The sequence below is a fragment of the Cataglyphis hispanica genome, chromosome 24 (assembly GCF_021464435.1).
Source record: "Cataglyphis hispanica isolate Lineage 1 chromosome 24, ULB_Chis1_1.0, whole genome shotgun sequence".
Classification (NCBI taxonomy): Eukaryota; Metazoa; Arthropoda; class Insecta; order Hymenoptera; family Formicidae; genus Cataglyphis; species Cataglyphis hispanica.
Window position 1 is genome coordinate 4,055,358 of NC_065977.1, and position 21,927 is coordinate 4,077,284.

General features: G+C 33.6%; 1 protein-coding gene across 8 annotated transcripts in view; it reads right to left on the minus strand.

Annotated features, from left to right (window-relative positions):
* LOC126858197 (tubulin polyglutamylase TTLL5) overlaps window positions 1-21,927 on the minus strand; it is a 211,659-nt gene that overhangs the window by 60,458 nt on the left and 129,274 nt on the right. For 6 of the 8 annotated variants that reach the window (XM_050608327.1, XM_050608329.1, XM_050608328.1 and 3 more), the window contains 2 exons: window positions 17,860-17,966; window positions 15,440-15,653 (listed from right to left, as the gene is read on the minus strand). The exons of 1 other annotated variant lie outside the window; for it this stretch is intronic. In XM_050608327.1, coding sequence (XP_050464284.1) covers window positions 15,440-15,653; window positions 17,860-17,966 — 321 coding nt within the window. Of the gene's footprint in view, window positions 1-15,439; window positions 15,654-17,859; window positions 17,967-18,442; window positions 18,585-21,927 lie in introns of those variants that run through there. One more of the 8 variants, XM_050608333.1, reaches the window with a different exon arrangement.

Below are 21,927 nucleotides of genomic sequence, written 5' to 3' on the forward strand. Positions count from 1 at the left end.
TATTAAGTAAATTTAGAATCGGTGATACGTCTCTTCTCAAAATAATAAAAAATAATAAAACAATAAAATAATAAAATATAAAGTTAACTTTAAAATTATTTTACTACATAAATATAAAATGTAGAAAAATCTATACATATATAATTTCAATTAGTTTTAAATATAGCCTTAAATATAACACATTTTTTGGCAAAATTTGAAAACTATTTTAATTATTAATTGCAATTCTCTATTTTGTTTTAATTAATAAGCGTATAAAAAATATGTACAAAAAATATTTTAATCATACTTTTATCATATACAGAATCCGTATTTATATAAATTAAATTCTATTTCATTTTGTTTTTATTATATTGTTTATATTTATATACTATGTATATATATATATATATATATATATATATATATATTTAATTATTTATATTAAATTAAATATTTATTTATATTAAATATATATATATATATATATATATACATATTTTTTTATTTATTTATTTATTTATTTGTTTATTTATTTCTTCTACTAATTTCAATTAATAGCTGTAATAATTCAGCTGTATTTTCAAAAATTTTTTGTAAATATATATTATATTTTCAATATTATATTAAGTAAATCATGCCCGCTTTTTTCACAGTTTAACACCAAAAATACCTAAAAATTATATTTAGCCGTTTCAATTTAATATCAAGCGACGCGGCAGCGTTGTTTATAAAAAAAACGCCAATTATAAAAGAAATCTGTCTGGCTTGTCAAGAGTTTTGTCTATGTACAAGGACCGAGGCGCTACCAAGTAGCTTATCCGGAGTTTTATGTCTATAATACTTTCTGATTAAAATATCTCAGGAACTAGAGCCGTAAAAGCTAACTGCACTTTTATAATTTAATGTGAATGCAAGCTTTCAATTGCGACCAGAATAATTGCTGGGGACTTATTGCAGTGCCCTATGGGCGCTTTACTAGTTTCCTCTTCGAATTCTCGATATAACTCCTTAAAATCAAATTGCTTACCGCTCATCATAGTGCTCTCGCGAAGCTTTCCATTTACTTTTATTCCATTTACTTTCATCCCATAAAAAGTTATAACATGAGTTTAAGTAAGAAAAGTATTGTTTATTATAACAAAAATTTATCATTTAATTTTCATCCGTAAACGATCTAGCCAATTGAAATCTATTTGCTGAGCGCTCACCACGGTACCCTGGTGGAATATACATTCTGCCCCGTTTATTCTAAAACTTCCCCTTTTATTAACATTTATATACAATATACAATAAGATCTAGTATCGTTATCAGGTACAATATTTTATTCCACCATCTTTGAATAAGATTGGTGCTGTCAATTCTGAGAAATGATATTCGTATATAGCAAACGTGAGACTTTTTTTTCCCGGATAAATTTTAGACTCACGTACGTATGCTCGCATTCACACACGCGAAGCGATTTTGTCCATCAAGGGGCATTCACACTATTTACGTTTTATTATTCTTTTGTGTACACTGTTTTATATATGATAAATGAAAGAAAGAGAGAGAGAGAGAGAGAGAGAGAGAGAGAGAGAGAGAGAGAAAGCGGGATAGTGAATGAGGAAAAGCGGGAGAGAGGGAGAGAGAGCGAGAGAGAAAGTGTTTAGAATTTCTCTAATTTGCAAAGTATGTCTTACAAGATATATAATTTGAAAGACAATTTTTTGTAAACTCTATGTCGCATAAAACATATTTATCGAATAATAACTTATACCGAAGCAAAGTATAAAAATTTGACGTGCCCAGATTGCATTAAAATATACTACTAATAAAAATAAGTAACACTTTTTATACCCTAAAAATTGAGCTATGTTCAAATCGTTGAAACTCGACGAAAAATCATCGGACACAAAATTAAAAAAGCATTTTAAAGCTTGATGTTTCAACTTTAACGTGTGATCGATGGTTCTAAAAAATTTTTTTATCTTCCTTGTTCTGTACTTTAAAAAAGAATACATTGTTTTGTTTCTTAAAATTACGTATTTTTGACACCTTGCAACTCGATAAAAAAATTTCTTTTAAAAAATTTATCTCATGTTCCATAAACTATATTTTGATTTTGCCTACAAAATGCTTTTTTAAAAATTTTTCTTTTTTTTTAATAAGTTATACGGTTTTGAAGCTAAACTGTATTTGTTAGAAATAATGTCGATACTCCGCCAAAAATCATCGTAGACAAAAAATGAAGAAAGCATTTTATAAAGCTTGAAATTTTAACTTTAACGCTATTGATAATTTTTAAAAAATTTTTATAATTTTTTCATTTTTAAAAAATACACATTTCAAACTCGTGTAATTCAGTAAAAAAAAATTGTAGAAAAATTTAAAAAACGCATTTTGTAGGCAAAATATTGAAATTTATGGAACTTAAGTTGAATTTTTCGAGAGTTTTTTTATTGAGCTGCTTTTTTATTGAGAGTGTCAAAAATATGTAATTTTAAAGAAGAAAACAATGTGTTCTTTTTTAAAGCACAAAACAAACAAAATAAAAAAATATTAAAAATTACTCATAGTGCGTTAAAGTTAAAACTGCAAGCTTTAAAATGGTTTTTTAATTTTGTTTACAATGATTTTTTGTCGAGTTTTAACTTAGTTTAAAAATAGTCTAATTTTTAAATATAAAAAATGTTTCGTATTTTTTTTAGTAATGTATAATTTAGGTTTGAAAATAATCCAATTTTTAGAATATGAAAAATATTCCCTATTTTTTTTAGTAGTGTATATGGATCCGGACTTGTTCATATAATATTCTACGTTATATGAAAATTATTGTTATGTTATATAATAAAAGTATTATTATATTAAATATTTGTATTTTATACAAAATTTTATAAAGTTTTATATAAAAACGTCAAAAAAGTTATAATAATTAACTAGTCTACTAAAATTTCAATTTATTAGTATATGTTCATTTATAAACTTAAAAAAATCATATACTTTACAAGAATTAATACAATATAATTTTTCACATTGGAATAATGTTCAAAAAATATGTAGCAATTGTGATGCTGCCTTAGTATTTGAAAAGACTGATATAATAATAACAGGAAGTATTATCATCTTACAGTTATTGTTATTTAAAATAAGTGATACAAAAATTATTAAACAGATTTAAAAATTAAAGCTGTACCTACGGAAAAGATAAGTATTGGTGCGAATATATATATAATGTTATTAGTGGAATTTTTCATCAAGGTAAAAGTATAATTGATGGACATTATGCAAGCATAGTACGTGCTAAAGGTACCGAATGTCAATTAATAAATGATTTTAAAGTACAAAAGTGCAGTTGGCCTCGAAATGCTAAAAACGCATATATATTCATTGCAGAAAAAATATAAATTTTTACAAAAAGCAATGATATCATGAATAAATCTCAAAGGTAAAGTAGTAAGTACATAAAAAATATTCCTTGTACACAACAGGAAGTTGAAAAGACACTTATCTATGAAAAATAACTAATAAAAAAATTTTTCTCTAAAAAATAAAAAACTAAATGAAATCAATAATGAACTGGCCAAGTAATTCAGTTTGTAAAGATTTGTAATTTGAAATAGTAGATATCATAAAATCAATTTTTATAGAAGTGTTTTAGACAGATTTTCTCCTTAAAATTAAAACACATTTAATTTTTACTAACAGAATGATTTCCAAAATAAGTTTAATTTTGAATCGTATATCATAAATTACATTACTTTAGAGTTTATTAAAGGTGTTATATACTATAATATCAAATCATATTGTTAATATTAAGTGCAATTAGAACTCTTTTGATTTACAAAGTATATCTTACAGGATGTATAATTTGAAAGAAAATTTTTCGTAAAATCTAAGTCGGGGCGCGAGTATAAAACAAACTTACAAAGCAAAATATAAAAACTTGGCGTGCCCGTCGTAAACATAGAACTAGATTTGTGTTGTCTATACAATATTGCATGTGATATGAAAATTATTTGCATATTATATCATATATTTATTTATATAATTATATATATTTTATAAAATATATTTTGCAAATCAAAAAATTATAATATAATTATATATATTTTATAAGATATATTTTGCAAATCAAAGAAATTCTAATATAATTATATATATTTTATAAAATATATTTTGCAAATCAAAAGAATTCTAATATAATTATATATATTTTATAAGATATATTTTGCAAATCAAAAGAATTCTAATATAATTATTATATATATTTTATAAGATTTATTTTTTGCAAATCAAAGAAATCTTAAAATATAAATATATACATTTTATAAGATATATTTTGCAAATCAAGGAAATCCTAATATAATTATATATATTTTATTAGATATATTTTGCAAATCAAAGGAATCCTAATTGCACTAATAATGATAAATGATGCAAGTAATTTTTACATAATATGAAATATTGTACAACACGAATTAATTGTATAGACAACACAAATCTAATTCTATGTTTACGACGAGCACGCCAAGTTTTTATATTTTGCTTTGTAAGTTTGTTTTATACTCGCGCCCCGACTTAGATTTTACGAAAAATTTTCTTTCAAATTATACATCCTGTAAGATATACTTTGTAAATCTTTGGAAATCATTCTGTTAGTAAAAATTAAATGTGTTTTAATTTTAAGGAGAAAATCTGTCTAAAACACTTCTATAAAAATTGATTTTATAATACCTACTATTTCAAATTACAAATCTTTACAAACTGAATTACTTGTAAATACTTGGCCAGTTAATTGTTGATTTTAATTAGTTTTTTTATTTCTTAGAGAAAAATTTTTTTATTAGTTAATTTTCATAGATAAGTATCTTTTCAACTTTCTGTTGTGCACACGAAATATTTTTTATGTACTTGGCGTACTTTTTTTTACCTTTGTGAGGTTTTTTTATTATTATCTTGTTTTTTCTCCAAAATTTATTCTATTTATTTAGTTTCTAACTTGATTAATAAAAAAGTTAATTACGAAATTAAAACGGTCAACAATTATTTTGTGTATTTCTAGTGTGAAAGCCACTTTACACAATTTATAATTCACGATAAAATAAGAATCTAAGTATCTTCATAATTTTATATTTGTTGTAAAGAATATTTGATGATTTATAAATACATATATGTATACATACATTTACACATAAAATGTATACATGTATTTATATGTATATTTTTAATTTTTTTAAATATTTTTTATATATACAATTTTGTCTCAAGTTCTATCGTAAGTTATAAATTGTGTAAAATGGCCTTAAACTATATTACTTTTCTTTTTCTCTATTTCTGTTCTTTAACATTCTCGTTTATTTTTTATATTTATTCTTTTATCTATTCTGTGTCTATTCTTTCTTCTATCCTTTTTCTATCTGTATTCTTTAGAAATGTAAAAAAAATATTTTCTTACATTTCCTCTTGACAGACGAAACCACCACCTTCCCGCAATTTCCGTTGAGCAACAATATGTACATTGATTATTTATAAAATATATAAAAGAATAAGTTACATTTAGAACAAATAATATATAATTTAATTTTTTAATTTTAATGTTTTTTTTTAGTATCAATTCATTTTTCAAAATTAATAATAGTTAATTTTTCGAAAAAGCGTCCATGTTGGCCAAGAGTGAACAGCTTTTACGCTCTTTCTATTTTTATTTAATGAATATTCTTTATATATAAAATAATTATAAGGTTAAAAAACAATTGCTACATTTATTTTATTTATAATTTGTATATGAGTATTTATTAAATGAGCCGAGCGCCAAGCCGCTAACATGTATTCTTGATTCTCGTTAATAGCTCTGTCAGCTGTAGGTATAGCTACCCTCGCACTCGAGAAAGAAAGAGACAGCGCATGATATGTCAATACTCTTTTATTATCCGACTCGGCCCGAGCGCCGAGCGCACACGTGCAGGTCTCGTTTCTTGTGTGCGCTACTTTCACACGCGCCGGCGGCGGGCGCAAAACGCAGAACTGGCATCTCTGCATTCACATCGTAACCTATCACATCGGAAGATATCGATCAGGAAATTAATCGATTACGGGGAGAAACAAATAGAAACGCAATAGAATCGAACGCACAACCACATGAAACGTGATCCGCGAAGAGAACCAAAACGAGCGACATTAGGGAAATGATATGCGAGATGAGACAAGAAATAAGACACGAAATTAAAAATATACACGCCGAAATATAAGATATAAGAAACAGAAGTCCGAAACATAGAAACAACAGAGATCGAATTCCCCCAGAAGAATGGACCGACATGACATACGATTTCACGCCATATGACGATGCTGACGAGAATGTGGATTTTTATCCTTAAAGGAAGTCCGCGAAATGATTCTGGAATTCAATGGATCACCAAATAAACTTCAAGAGGTCCTAAGCGCGACTACATATGCCGCAGAAAATATCGACCTGATTAGATGAAGTAACTTTACTATGAGCCGTTCTATGCACAAAGTTAAAAGGCACAACGATGTTAGATTTTCGAACGCGAAAAATTTGAGAACCGTGCAATTAAAGAATGAATTAGAAGTCTGCTACACGAGTAAAAAAAGCACGACCCATTTGCAAATTGAATTCAACACGTTAAAACAAAAATTGGGAGAAAGTGCACGAACATACGGACTTAGAGCCGATAAACTAGCCATGGAGCTATACGAATTAATGACGGAAGGACGCCATCGATAATAAACGGCACAGTCGATAATAAACGAGCGATAATGGAAATAATCCAGCAACAAGCTCTAGAAAATTTTCAAATCGGATTACAGGACGATATTGAAACGATAGTTCGAACGTGAGGATATGCTACGTTACAAAAAGCGATAGCAGCGGCTAGCGCGGAAGAAAAAGTCAAAGAATCATCCGCGACCGGCACGCGATATAAAACAAAGTTTGCACCGACCTACAAATCGGAAAATAAAACTGTGCAATGTCAGAGATGTGAAAAACCGGACATTATGGCCGAGATTGCCGAACGAGCCGATACATGAATCCTTTTTCCATTATCAAAACCCGATAGGTCATCCCGCGTAAGCACGGTGAATAAATATTGCAACTATTGCAAAAAAGCCGGACACGATCGCGAAGAATGTTGATCATTACACGGACGTCCGAATAAAGATCAATGGCGCCGTCCTAAACAATATAATTCGCGACTTGAAAATGAAACGTATAAAAATAATGAACAAAGAAAAAAGAAGTCGGACACCATATAGAGTGACGACGAGAATGACAGAGAGGAAACGAAACAGTGATGACTTGCAATCGAATATCGCATTACACACATGAAACACGCACCACAGACGCATACAGGGTTACACTTAATCGCCTTACCAATGCATGAAGCAAAAAAGGGAAAAATAAATTTACTATTTGACACGGGAGTGTCAAATTTATCATTATTTCTATATCATTATTTAATCATTATTATATCATTATTTAAAATCAAGCATTTAAAGGACAAGACTATGATAACCGAAGATAAGATAACTCTTCAGAGTAACCGGACACAAGGTGCATACAATCGAAAGAATTAACGCTACGATAAATTTAAAAGACGGAAAAATTAAACACTGTATGTTATGAAAGATGATTTCCCGACCGAATACAAATATTAAGAATATTAGGAATATTAGGAGTAGACTTCCTAAAGAAACAGGAGCCATTTGCAATTATTCAAAAAAGCAACTAAGAATTAGACAGGATATTTTGAAACTGTATCCTTATCAAAAATTCACATTACAACCCTATAGTCAAACAATAATAGAAGTAGCTACGAGCAAAAATACGATAGACATAATCCAAGCCGAAGAAAATCGCACCGGGAATATTCATAGAAAGCTGTCTGGTCAATCCACAAAACTACGTATGTTCCCCGAGAATAATAAATACAACAGATAACGTAATCGAAATGTTAATGGCACAAGTAGCATTTGAAAAAATAGTGCAAGAAAACACAGTGAAAATAAAGACCATACAAGAAAAAGGAGAATTAAGTGACATTCCGCGTACCGAAAAGGTAACTCGAGCGCTTCGAATCGAGCATTTAAATAAAGAAGAATTAAAAACAATAAAAGAAGTATGCGAAAATTATAGCGACATATTCCACATTGAAGGAGAATCACTGACGTGCACCAATACGATAGCGCATCAAATCACGACGCAAGCAGGTAGTGCACCGATCAATGTACAGCCTTACCGCCTGCCAGAGAAACACAAAGAAGAGCATCGTCAAGTACAAGAAATGCTAAAAAATAAAATTATAAGGCCCAGTATGAGTCAATGGAACACACCACTTCTGGTAGTACCGAAATAAGCAGATGCGTCCAGAAAACCGAAAATGCGAATCGTCGTAAATTTTAGAAAATTAAATGATTTAACAAAAAGAGATTCATTTCCACTACTAAATATCAGATATTCTAAATCAATTAGATAATGCCAAATATTTCACGACATTAGACTTCATCCGGATAACATCAAATTCCTATGGTGGAAAAAGATAAAAATAAAACTGCCTTCTCTATACCATATGGACACTTCGAATTTAACAGAATGTCATTTGGATTAAAAAATGCACCTGTGATGTTCCAACGATTAATGAATACGATACTAACAGGCCTACAAAGAATAAAATGTTTTGTATATTTAGATGATATCGTAGTTTATGGAACTAATCTACAGGAGCACGATAAAAGACTTATCGAAGACTTACGGAGGTTGCGAGAAAATAATTTAAAATTACAACCTAATAAATGCGAATTCCTACGAAAGAAAGTGACATATTTAGGGCACATAATTACAGAAAACGGAATATCACTGGGTCCATCTAAATTGACAGCCGTAAAAAATTTCCCGATGCCCAGGAAAATGAAAGACATTCAAGCTTTTATAGGATTGGCTGGATATTATAGAAAATTCATCGAGAATTTTTCAAGGATTGCGAAACCTCTCACAAAACTAACAAAAAAGGAAAACAAATTTGAGTGGACACAGGAACAGCAACAGGCATTCGAAACACTTAAAGAAAAACTAATCACGGCACCTCTAATAAAATATCCAGATTTTGAAAAGGAATTTATCGTAACGATCAATGCATCAGATTACGCAATCGGAGCGATATTATCGCAAGGACCAATAAATTATGATCGACCCATAGCATACGCCAGTCGAATACTAGCGAAAGCCAAAATTATAATACGATTTAAAAAGAATTACTAGCAATAGTATGGGCCGTTAAACATTTTCGTCCATACTTATACGGGACAAAATTTACAATCATTACGGATTACAAATCGCTGGTATGATTATTTAATGTTACCGACCCTGGATCTCGATTAATTAGATGGAGATTGAAATTAGAAGAATACGATTACAAGATCATACACAAAGCCGGAACAGCGAACAGAAACGCTGACGCGCTAAGCCGCCACGTGGCGGATATCAATAAAGTCGAGGAAGAAAAAACCAACGACAAGAAAATAACACGAGAATACACGGAAGATGAGAAGCGCCGTATATTATACGAATATTATGATGCACCTACGGGAGGACACCAAGGAGTGGAACGTATAATAAATCGAATTCGCTTAACACATAATTTGCGAGGACTGACAAAAGATGTCGAAGAACATAGCGAAATGCGAACTTTGTCAAAAAAGAAACAAATTATCGCGGAAAATTAAAGCACCATTAATAATAACGGGATAAACGAATAAACACTGCCGATAAGCCTTTCGAAAAATGTGCTTCAGATATCGTAGGTCCGCTTACAATAACAAACATATTTTAACATTCCAAGATAATCTGACAAAATTTAGTAAAGAGATTCCGATATCAAACCAAGAAGCCGCGACTATTGCAAAAGAATTTGGGACTAAAATAATTTTTGAACACGGTATCCCAGAAAAAATTTTAAGGGACCAAGGAACAAATTTCTTGAGTGAGATATTCAAGAATACATGTAGATTATTAAAAATCGAAAAAATACAAATAACAGCCTATCACCCAGAAAGCAACGGAGCACTAGAACGATCTCATCGAACTCTAGCTGAATACCTCCGACATTATATAAATGCCGATCGATAGACTGGGACGAATGGATTCCCTACGCGATAATACCGACGCCATTTTCGCAATCACCTAAGCCCACATATTTATACGAGAAATACACGCAAGAGTTAAAGGAAAAATTACGCGCCACACAGAAAATCGCAAAAGAACATCTCAAAAATGAGAAAATCAAAACAAAAGACAAGTACGACAAAAAAGCAAAAAACACCGCACTCAAAATGGAAGAAATAATCCTCTTATATGACGAATTTATTCGCCGAGGACGATCAAAAAAGCTAGAGTCCCTGGATAGGACCCTACGTGGTTACCGAAAAGAATTCGGAAGTAAACTAGATAATAAAAAAGGAAAGAAAAAACGATACGCGTTCACGTAAACCGATTAAAAGCGTTTATCGAAAATTAAAAAGAGTAGAAAGATAAAAGACAGACGCGAAATAAATAAATAAAATATAATACAAATACTTTGTAGTTTGTGCGCGTCTTTCTATGTACAAACGAACGGTGTCCAAATAAACGGTGTCCAAATGAACAGTGTCCAAATGAGCGATGTCCAAGTAAACGATGCGTATTTTCTTACGTATCCAAAAGCTATTGTATCCAAAATTACTGTGTCCAAATGCACTGTGTCCAATTGAACCGTGTGCAAAACCTAGTGTCTATTTGAGACGTGTCCATTTGCATCGTGTCCAATTGTACTGTGTCCAAATGAAGGACACTCCGCGATAACAACCATTGCACAAATAAGCCTACCCGATTACAACCTAACAACAACGAACGACGAACGAACCGATAAACTATTAGACAAAATAAAACTTATAAAATTACAAAAAATAATCAGTAATCCGACTGAATTAAGGGATCTGAACAAAAGACTCGACATATATATCCAGTAACGACAAACTGCACGGGAATAATAAAAACAATAAGCGTTATAATAGCAATAATTTATATTAAGAAAAAATGCGTAACAAAAAGTAAAATACCATTACAAACTAACATAAACCCGATGTGCAAATCAAAAACAATTTAGGAGCATATCTATGGCACCACAAGCGGAGTAAATGTAACAGCGGAAATAGAAACCGACACCGCGATAAGGAATACTGCAATACTATATTAAATAAAATAATCTTAAGAAACTATTGTAAAAAGCGAAAAATTTATGTAAACAAAAATTCACAAATAGTTAATTTTCTTTTTTTAAAGGGGGAGGGATATCGTAGCCCGACAAATTTCCCAATAGATTAAATATAAAAGATTAAGAAAGATTAAGAAACAGCAAAATAATAATTAATATAGCCCAAGAAAAAGTAATTAAGGAAGTAATAAAGAAATAAAAGATTAGCAATAAAATTATGTAAGGGACGCGGAAAGGATTACGGAAAGGAAGCCACAGTCAAGTTCTCGGAAGCTGAGTGAGCAGCTGACGAGACAGACTGACAAGCGGAGCACGAGACGTGCTCCGACCAAGGTCACCGCACTCCTACCGATCCGACCAATTAATATATATCGAGACGAGATGAGCGGACAGCAGAGCATAATCAGAAGAACGACAGCTCTCACGCTCGCCGAAAATACAACGTATCGCGCCCGACCTTTTAACCGCGAACAAATGTAAAGTATAAAGTCTTGTAAAATATATCAAGTTATATCAGAAGATCGTGAGTATCTTATTCAAAGCGTGGATCCTAATCCTTTGAGCGTGCAAATCCCGAACAACCCCTTCCTCAGAGGATAGGGGCACAACAATTCCAAGGTATCCCAAAGTCTTAGACAACGTTCGTGAGCGGATAGAACACAGTAAATTGAACAGAAAAGTCCTTTATCATTTTTTTTTATAATAAAGTAGTTATTATTTAGTAAAATTTGGCCAATTAGCGCCGACTTTTAGTCGCACGCATATCAGTGAGCCGCGTCTTGTAATGGTGCGCTCAACAAATCAATATAATTATTAAATTGTAAATTACCAATGATATACATATAACGATGGTACTTAGATGTTGTCTATTTATTTGTACAGATTTCATACAAATTTTAATGAACATTTATTATGATTTTTATTTTTAATTTGAAATTTAACTGCTACTGCAAATGTTGTGTATGTCAAATTTTAAAATTTTAATTTAATCTGTATATTTATATCCATGCTAAAGATAGACCAAAAAATTCGAAACATACATTTTTAATGCACATTAGCTAATAAAATTCACTAATAAAAATTCAAACCTCAATATTTGCGCTTGTATTGAGCCTCATAGGAAGGCACGAAAAGTAATTGGGATCGTTGTCCAAATTGGAACTGGGAAGTTCAGAATTTTCCAGAGATGGCTCGCCAATTAAATTAAACTTGTCACTTAATCTGAATAACGTTTATTTAAAGATGATAGTTAAATTTCTTTTTCGTTCTCGCTTTCCAGCTTTGATTTATCGCGTTGCTCCGTGTGCTCGTATTGAGGATCACTGTTGTCGTAGCAAATTTAGCGGTGATGCTTCTTATTAGCAATTGCAGCTATTCGTCTTAAGGTAACTTTCTTTATCAAGTTTGACTATATAGTTCTGTGATTATGACCCGATATAATATTATGATTATGACTGTCCGTCGCTCGTTAACGGCAGTTTTTTTTTATTGTCTCCCTTGCGATTATTTTCGGATGCAATAGCTTAACGACATAACCATATATGTTTGTCGCCCATTTTTAATGGTAGAGCCAGGATATATGCAAGCTAAGGAAGTTCAAAGATGAACTTCTTTGCTTGCATTTCTGTCCTTCTTCGTGTTCGCATAGCCTTCGTGCGTGATTCGCTACGTGTGTCTTGTGCTGATAACACTTTTCGTATACGCCGCCCAAGAGTTTGAATTATAATCGGAAGACGTATTAAATAATACATATTATATAATACTAATAAATAAATAATAATTTATATAATAAAAATAAATAATAATTTGGTTATAGCCGAGGTTCCGTGTCTGGATAACGGAGAGAGGGTGGTCTTAAATGTGCTCGAGGGAAAACGCATGGGGTGCAGGATCAAGGAGAAAGACAAAGATTTAGAAGGGAGGAAAAGGAAAAGCGGAGAGAGGAGTCCAGATGAGAATGGAGGGAAATAAGATAGACAGAAGATGAAAAATTTAGAAGGAATAATGGGCAGTCAATAATGATTTATGGGCAGAGGAGCGAATGAGAATAGAAGTGATGGAAAGAGAGGAAAGAAGAGAGGAAAGAGAAGAGAAAGATGTATGGATAGGAAAGAATGGTGAACAGAGAGCAATTGGATCGAAATAATGGAAAGAACAAATATGGAGGAGAGAGAGCTGGGAGATGGCACAGATGGAATGGACATGGGAAACCGATGGAAGCAAGTAGATGGATAGTATGGAACAGCGTGGAAAGTGGATGGACAACGTGGATGATAGAGATAGGAGGAGTAGATAGGAGTGAAGAGAGTGGAAGAGAGACGAGTCAAAGCGTGAGAGGGGAAGAGTAGGAGCGGTAAAGGAAAGAGAAGGAAGGCGATTAAGAAGAAGAGCAGAACGGGAAGAGAGAAGAGACAGGGGAAAGTTTGGAGAGGGCAGAGACGGATAGAAGAAGATGGAGGAGAAAGTGAAATGGACGGAGGATCTAATGGAGGAGGGGTAAGAAAGGAATGGGCAAGGGAGATGAAAGATGATGGAGAAAGATAAAGGGGGGGGTGGAAAGGAAAGGAGAAGAGTGGAAGGAATGAGAAAGGAGAGGAGGAAGGAGAATGGAGAGGGAGATGATAAGAGGAATGGAGAATGGAGAGGAGAGAAGGAAGGAAGAGCGGAAGGATAGGAGAGGAAGAGAGTGGAAGGAGAAGAGAGGAAAGATGGAAGAAAAGGAGAGAAGAAGGACGAAGGAGGTGGAAGGAGGTGTTGGAAAGGAAATTCAAGGATCAAAGGAACGGGGAAAAGAAGTTAGAGATAATGGAGAAAGGAAGAGAAGACAGGCGAGATACTGAAAAGGAAAGAGACAGGAAAGACAAGTTGAAGTGGGAGGTAGAGGAGAGAAGGTTTTTGATGATGGACAGGAAGAAAAGGATAGAAAGAGACGAGTTGGAGGAGAAAGAAACGAAGGAGAGAAGAAAGAGGAAGAGAAGAGAGGAAAGAAGAGGAAAGAGAGAGAGGAAGGAGGAAGCGAGAGGGATATCCGCGGAGGGATCAAAGGAGAAAGGTACAGGAGCTACAGAAAAGAAGGTAAGGGAGTGATGGAAGACACAAGGATGGGGAGAGCGGAGATGGACGATGGGAAGAAAAAAAAAGGGGAAAGAAAGAAGTGCGAAAAAGAGGAGCAGAGATGAAACAAGAGGAGAGGGAAAGTGCTCTAAGAGAGAGGTGAGAGGGAAGGAGAAGAAAGAAAGTAAAGGAAGGGCTGGAAGTGAAAGTGAAGACTCGGAAGAAAGATGGAAGCTGGTGAGAGAGAGATGGGAAGGGATCGGAAGGACAGAAGGAGGAATATGGATAATGGAGAAGAGGGGAGTGGATGGAAGAAAGAGTGGAAGCATGGATGGATGGAGGAAGGAGTAAAGACGGTGGATAAGGAAGGAGAGGAAAGGAGAAATGGAAGTGAAGAGGAAGGGATGGAAAGGAAGGAGGACATGGACAGGAATGACAATGGAAGAAAGGAAGTTGAGATGGAGGATGGTGAAGAAAACAAGGGAAGAAAGAAGGAAAGGTAGGAGCACGCTGGTAGACAATAGAAGGTTATGGATCGACGGGAAGGAATAGAAATGGGATGAGGTGAGGAAAGTATGGTGGGAGAAGAATTCAAGACGGTGAAGCAAGGAGTGGTTAGAAGAACGGAAGGCGTATGGAGATAGCAACGGGCACTGAGAGGAGCAGTAAGAAGAGGAGGAAATACAAGAGGTGGACAAGGAAACGAGAAAGGGGAGGGAGTTAGTTTTTTGTAAGCCTTACAGGCTAGGACGGGGTAGGAGAGGGGCTGAGAACTGTATAAAACGGATAATTGTAAAAGCATAAATGTATTTGAGTATTTGTGTAATATTGAATCCCCTTTGGGGGGCATTAAAGACGCTATTCTGGTTATAGCCATTTTGGACTATAACATCTCTTCTGCCAGTTTTCCCAATTAATTATTTTTAAAAAGTTGGCAATTCATCTTACCCACTTCGTCTTACCTCCTATTCTCTTTCTGTAACATTCTAAAAAAATGTTGGATCTTGGATTCCAGGAAGAGTAAATTCTACCACGAATTTTATTAATGAGTTCTATAGGACCGATTTTATGACAGTTGATGCTAACTATTATAATTTTCTGATGCATCTTAAAAGTTGTGTATTTAAAATAATAAAAAGTAATGTATTCTTACATTATTAATAATGTAAATACCACGGCCTCGTGAACTGGCTTTAGGCTTAACAATCCATAGACCTCTATATCTGAAATGCGCTGAAATCAATTCTTTGGCTTCAGTAGGCAGTAGAAAAGTCTGAGGTATAAAATCGAAATTTCGAAGTCCTTTACTCCTCTGCATAGCTTCGATGTTTTTGTAAAGACGATCTTTACGGGTGATTTCATAAGATCTAGATTTTTAAATAAAATTGAGAAAGATAAATAAATATTCACTCATTTAAATATATTTTCGAACATTTAAATAAAGTTTAAATATTTATTTTTATTTTATAAGATATATATATTTGAAAATTTGAATTTATAATATAATTTAAATATATTTTGAATGTTTTGGTAATAATTTACATTAAGAGACACCTTGTCGATGACCTTGACTTTCACATATGTTGTAAGGATGAGGTTGATTAACATTTACTTTGTTTTATTTGGTGGTCTCGTATAATATTTGAGATATTTGACAAAAAAGAGCTTATCGAATTTTACATGGTTTGCAACTTTCTGTGCGAAGCGAGGTCGATCTCATATTGACCTCTAGTAAGAGTTAGATAGAAGATAATCCGCAATATATAGTTAAACTCAGAATGTTATTTACGCGCTTATCTATGGAATTATGAATTAATTGCACTTACAGTTAACATAATTTTTTATTTTCAATAAAAAGAACTCAGTAAAATAAATTATTTGCTTTTTTTATTAAAAAGGTGAAGAGAGCTCCTGCATGAAGATGCATCAATGCATTACCCATACCAAAAGACGACGTATTAGCGACGTATTACAATCAATTTTTCACTCTAATGGAAAAGTTGTAAATTGATTTGATGATTAGCTTTGGCTAAAACATATGGTGGATTGGAATAATCAATCAGCAATTTATAGTCAGTGTCTTAACTCTTAAGAGGAACTTTAATATTGACCTGTGCTTCGAACACAAACCGAGATTTAAATTGTAATAATTGTGTACGATTTTACAAAGGTTTATAACCTTCTTCGCGACGCAAGATCTATCTTGTATCCTCCTGTGTTTCAGACGCGAAATGAGATTTATAATTACGGTATATCTGTTTGCAAATTTTCGCATAAAAATAATTTTAAAAATACAAATAGTTATAACTTTTACGTGTGGATGAAGGAAAAACTTTTAAATGTTTATTAACTTATTAAATGTTTATGATGTGGAAAATTCCATTTATTTTTCAATGTACATTTTTCGTTAAATATCTTAAAAACTTTATATTATTAATACAAGATCGCCAAATAATACAAAGTTATATGAATCAGCAACTCTTACAACATATGTGAAAATCAAAGTCATCGGCAAGATGTCCATTAATATAAATAATTATCAATGTTTTAATTATACATAGTGTATTCAAAAAATTCCGAGACTGATTTTTTCTGGATATACTAACTGCGTTATTTCTTGGTCTACACTGGATCTAGTTATTATGATTCCTCTTGAGTCTGCCATATTTTTTGCCCCAATTGAATTAATAGTTCAATGCTTGCATGCGTTTAAAATTTTTAGGTTGTAAAGATTTTTGAAATAGAAATATTTTATTTTAAATATGGAAAAATTGCAACAGAAACATATTAAATGATTCAAAATTGAAAAATATTGTCGCATCGTAAAATTGTTCAGATTGGTATCGGCTTATTCAACAAAATTCTGCGCCTCTGCAACGCGCAGCTATCTCTGCTCAAATGTTAAAGAGCGCGGAATGAACCTCGCGCACATTTTTCTTTTGTCGAACACTTTTGACGTCATGCAAGATAGTGTGAACATTTCCTATATAATGTTCAATTTGTGCATTTTGATCGTCAGTTGGTTTTGTGTGAGAAGCACGCGCACACATTTGACATACTCATAAAAGAGCGTTTTTTTTATGAGTATCATCTTCAAGCATCTCATGACAACTCTTAAACATACTATAAGAATATTTTACTACTTGTTAAATAATCTTTCTCAATGCATCTTGCATCATTTAATATGTTTCTATTGCAATTTTTTCATATTTAAAACAAAACTTTATGATTCTATTTTGAAAATCGTGACAACATAAAAATTTTAAAAAAATTTACATGCACGCAAACTTTAAAGTATTGACTCAATGGCGGCAAAAAAATACGGCAGATTCAAGAAACATCATAGTAACTAGATCCAATGTAGACCAAATGTTAACGCTGTTAGTATATCCAGAGAAAAATCAGTCTCGGAATTTTTTGAATGCATGTATTATGCAAATGCTATGTATTATGCTATGTATTATGCAAATTTATTTTCTTAAAATATAGTTACTTTTCTTAAAATAAAGTTTTTATATATGGATTATTTTCTGTTTAGTTAAAATACTTTTTTTTAATGACATTTTTCCTTACCTAGGAAAATGATTCACTTTTTGATAAGGCATTAAATTCCGCAAAATATCTGGTTTAGGATGATTTCCCATCCATAATATATTAAAATCCATATCATGCACAGGCACCTGAAAACAAAAATATTAATACATAAATTTTTAATCGTAAAAATAATAAAAGAATGTTTTATCTATTGTCACATTCTAGTAACTCTAACCAACTCTCTGCAAAATGTAAAATTCTGATAATTTTGTTGGAAGATCGTTTAATTATTAGATCGTTTCTGTAATTAAAAAGATAAAATTGAAATAATTGACTAGAGTTCAGGTTTTCGTTTATTGTGGATGACAATTGAAAAATAGATTAGTGTAAAAATTAAGTTTAATTTATTTTTTTGCTGACGTAGATATTAAAAAACTAAGTATATAAAAGTGATCGCCAAAAATACTAATTTAGACAACATTTTTAATTATTATTACCAAATAAACCAAAAAGAAATTACCCAATGATGTATTATAAATTTTTGTCAAGTTAATAATAAATAATTTTTAAAATAGTAATTTTTCAATAAATTAATAATTAGGCAAAAAGAATTATTTATTACTTAAAAATTGGACTTCCGTTTCCGGTGTCAAGTAGTATGCTTCGAGATGGATTGACGTGTGTGTTTTGCAGACTATTGAATGATAAAAGGAGGAGTGGAAGAAGAGTGAGTGTGATAGTGTGAGAGAGCGTGGAGAGGTGAAGGGTGAAAGTGGAGGCAGAGGACATAAAGTGGGATACACTTTAGATAAGCGCATAACAATAAGCATAAGGAAATTGATTGGTTCATTTTCTTATGCATACATTTGTGGACCAATCAATTTCTTTATGTTTATGGTTATGCGCTTATGCAAAAGTGTGTGCTCCCCGCTTTAAGGTTGTAAAGGGAGGATAGTGACAGGGAGGATAGTGTGGGATAGTGACAGTTAGGCCATAGAGCATAGACAGCGGAGAGCGTAGGGCGGGTTAGTGGATAGCAACAGAAGTCTGCATAGAGGGCGCGGAAGAACAAGGTTGACGCAGTTCGCCATGAAAGAAGGAAAGAAGGAAAGAAGAGGTAGCTACGGAAATGTGGAGGAGCTATTGAAAAGAAAAAGAGAGGAGCTGGGATTGGGGAAGGGAGAAGAGGAGGAAAGGGAAGGGAGAAGAGGATATATTAAGAAGTAGGAAAAAATCCGGATTAGGGAAATATGTTGAGTTAGGTTGGGTGGAGGTAGAAGGGGAGTTACAACATTTGATGAAAAGCTGGAAGCTAGAAAGGAGAAGTTAGTGAACGAAATGAGAGACATGAAGGGGTGGTGGAGGGAAGAATTTAGAAAAATGAAAGAGGAGGTTAAGGAGGGATTCAGGGAGCAAGGGGTAAGGGTAAGTGAAGAGACAGAAAAAGTAAGAAAGAAGTTTAGGGAGAGCGAAAAGAGATAGAAGGAAGAAAGAGAAGAGCTAAAAAGTCGTATTAAAGGGTTGGAGGGGAAAATAGAAAAGATAGAAAATCGCGATATCGGAGAGAGAGAAGGGAATAGAGCGATTAGTAGGGGAGTAAATGAAGGGATAGGGAATAAGATAAAAGAGTTGGAAAGTAGAATGAAAAGGAAAGAAAGGAGAGAAGGAGAAACGTACTGATTAAAGAAATGGAGGTAAAAGAAAGGAGGAGAAGGTGGTAGAGGAATGATGGATAGATGGAATGGAGATGGAAGAAGGAAAGATGGTGGATGGAGGAAGGAATGGAAATGGAAAGAAGAGATGGAATAGAAGAAATTGGAAGGAAAGATGGAGGATGGAAGGAAAGGAGAATGAGATGGAGATTAGAAAGGATAGCAAGGGAGGAGGAGAAGAAGGGAAGGAAGGTTTGGATAGGGTATGGAATAATAAAAATAGATGAGAAATGGTGGATGTGGATGAGAAGAAAGAGGTATTGAAGGATGGGAATGGAAACTTAAAAAAGAGGGAAGAGATAAAGGAGCGAGAAAAGGATGGAGTGTAATTGATGGAGGAAATAAGGGAAGAGATGGAGAGAGTGGAAGAGTGGATGGATGGATGATGGATGGAAAGGATGGATAGAATGGATGGATGGAATAATGGAAAGGATAGATGGGAATGGAGGAAGGAATGGAATGGAATGGAAGGAGAATGAGAAAGAGATGGAGGTTGAAGAGTGAAGATGGAAGGTAGAATGGAGGATGGAGGTTAGAGGGGATATGGAGAGGAAGCTGGAAGAGTTGAATGAATGGGCGGAGAAAAAGGAAGAAAACAGTAGAATATTGATTGGGGGGACTTTAACGCAAGAACAGGTGAGGAGGGAGGAGTAATAAGAAAAGGGAATGAAGAGGAGGAGGGATTGGGAAGAAGGTCGAAGGACAAAAGAATTAACAAGGAGGGAAAGGAGTTGAGATGGATAGAATGGAATGGACAGATGGAATGGATGAATGAAGGAGATGGGGAGGGAATGGACGATAGATGGAATGGAAGGATGGAGTGGATGGTGGAGATATGGATCTGGACCATTCATTCATAGTATGGATAAAGGAAAGGAAGGAAGAAATGAAAGGAGAGAAGGAAGGAAATGGAGATGGAGATGGAAGGAAGAGAGATGGATAAAGGAGGTAGATGAAGATGATGAAAGAGGATAAGAAGGAAGAGAGGTGGTGGATAGGAGTGAAGGAGGAAGGAATATGAAGGAAGAGAGTTGAGGAGAGAGAAGGGAGAGAATGGAACACAGAGAAGGAAAGGGAATATAGAAAGGATAGAGGAGAAAAGAAGGAAGAGAGGGAAAGATGGAGGGAATTGAGGGAATGAACAGAAGGGATGGGAGATAGTGAATAGGAAAGAAGGAGGAGGGAAGGAATGAAGATATAATGAATGGAGTGGATGGAATGGATGGATGGATGGAGTAGATGGATAGGATGGAGGATGAATGGAATGGAGATAAGGTAAAGGATTGGAAGACAGAAGGATAATAGCGGTAGGATGGATGGATCCATGGAGGTGGAAATATGGAGGGAAGAATCAGGAGGAATGTGGAGAATGTAATAGGGTTTGGAAGAGAGAGGGAAGGATAGATGAGTGGAGTGAGGGGGTGATTGTGCCGATATTAAAAAAGGGGGAGGGGTAGAGGGTAGAAGAGTATAAGGGGGTGTGCTGACACCGACGCTCTATAAGGTGTATGCTTCGATGCTGGCAAGTAGATTAAGCGATGAGGTGGAGAAGAAGGGATTGGTGCCGCAGAATCAGACGGGTTTCAGGACGGGATTAGGAACAATAGACAACATATTCATACTGAATTATTTGGTGAATAGACAGTTGGGGAAGAAGAAAGGAAAATTAATGGCGTTCTTTATAGATTTGAAAGCAGCGTTTGATTCGGTAGATAGGAGGAAATTGGTGGAAGCGATGAGAGAGAGGACAGTGAGGGAAGTGCTGATTAGAAGGAGTGAGGATATTCTGAGGGAGACTAGAAACAGGGTGAGGAGAGAGAAGGATTTGGGAGAAGGGTTTCGGACAAGAAGGGGAGAAAAGCAAGGGTGCCTATTGAGTCCTCACTTATTTAATTTGGTGACGGCGGATATGGAGGAAATAATGAGTAGAGGAGGATGGGGAGAGGTTAAATTAGGGGAGAAGATTCACACCTCGGCATACGCGGATGATGTGGTTTTCATTGCAGAGGAGGAGAATGAAATGAGGAGTATGATTGAAAGGTTAGAGGGCTATCTGGAAAAGAAGGGGTTGGAGTTAAATGTGGGAAATTCAAAAATCTTAAGGTTCACGAAAGGAGGAAAAGAAAGGAATGTAAGTTAGAGATGGAAAAGGAAGGTGATAGAGGAGGTAAAAGGATTTACTTACTTGGGTTACTTAATGCAGAAGAATGGAGGACAGGAAGCGCAGATAAGAGATAGGGTAAGAAAGGTTGCTGCTGTAATGTGTCAGGTTTGGGAAATTGGTTAAAGGAAATTTAGGAATGATTGGGGAAGAAGATTATGGCTCTTCGATAAACTGGTGTGGACGGTGATGGGGCATGAGGTGGAAATTTGGAGTTGGAGAGAGAGGAAGGAG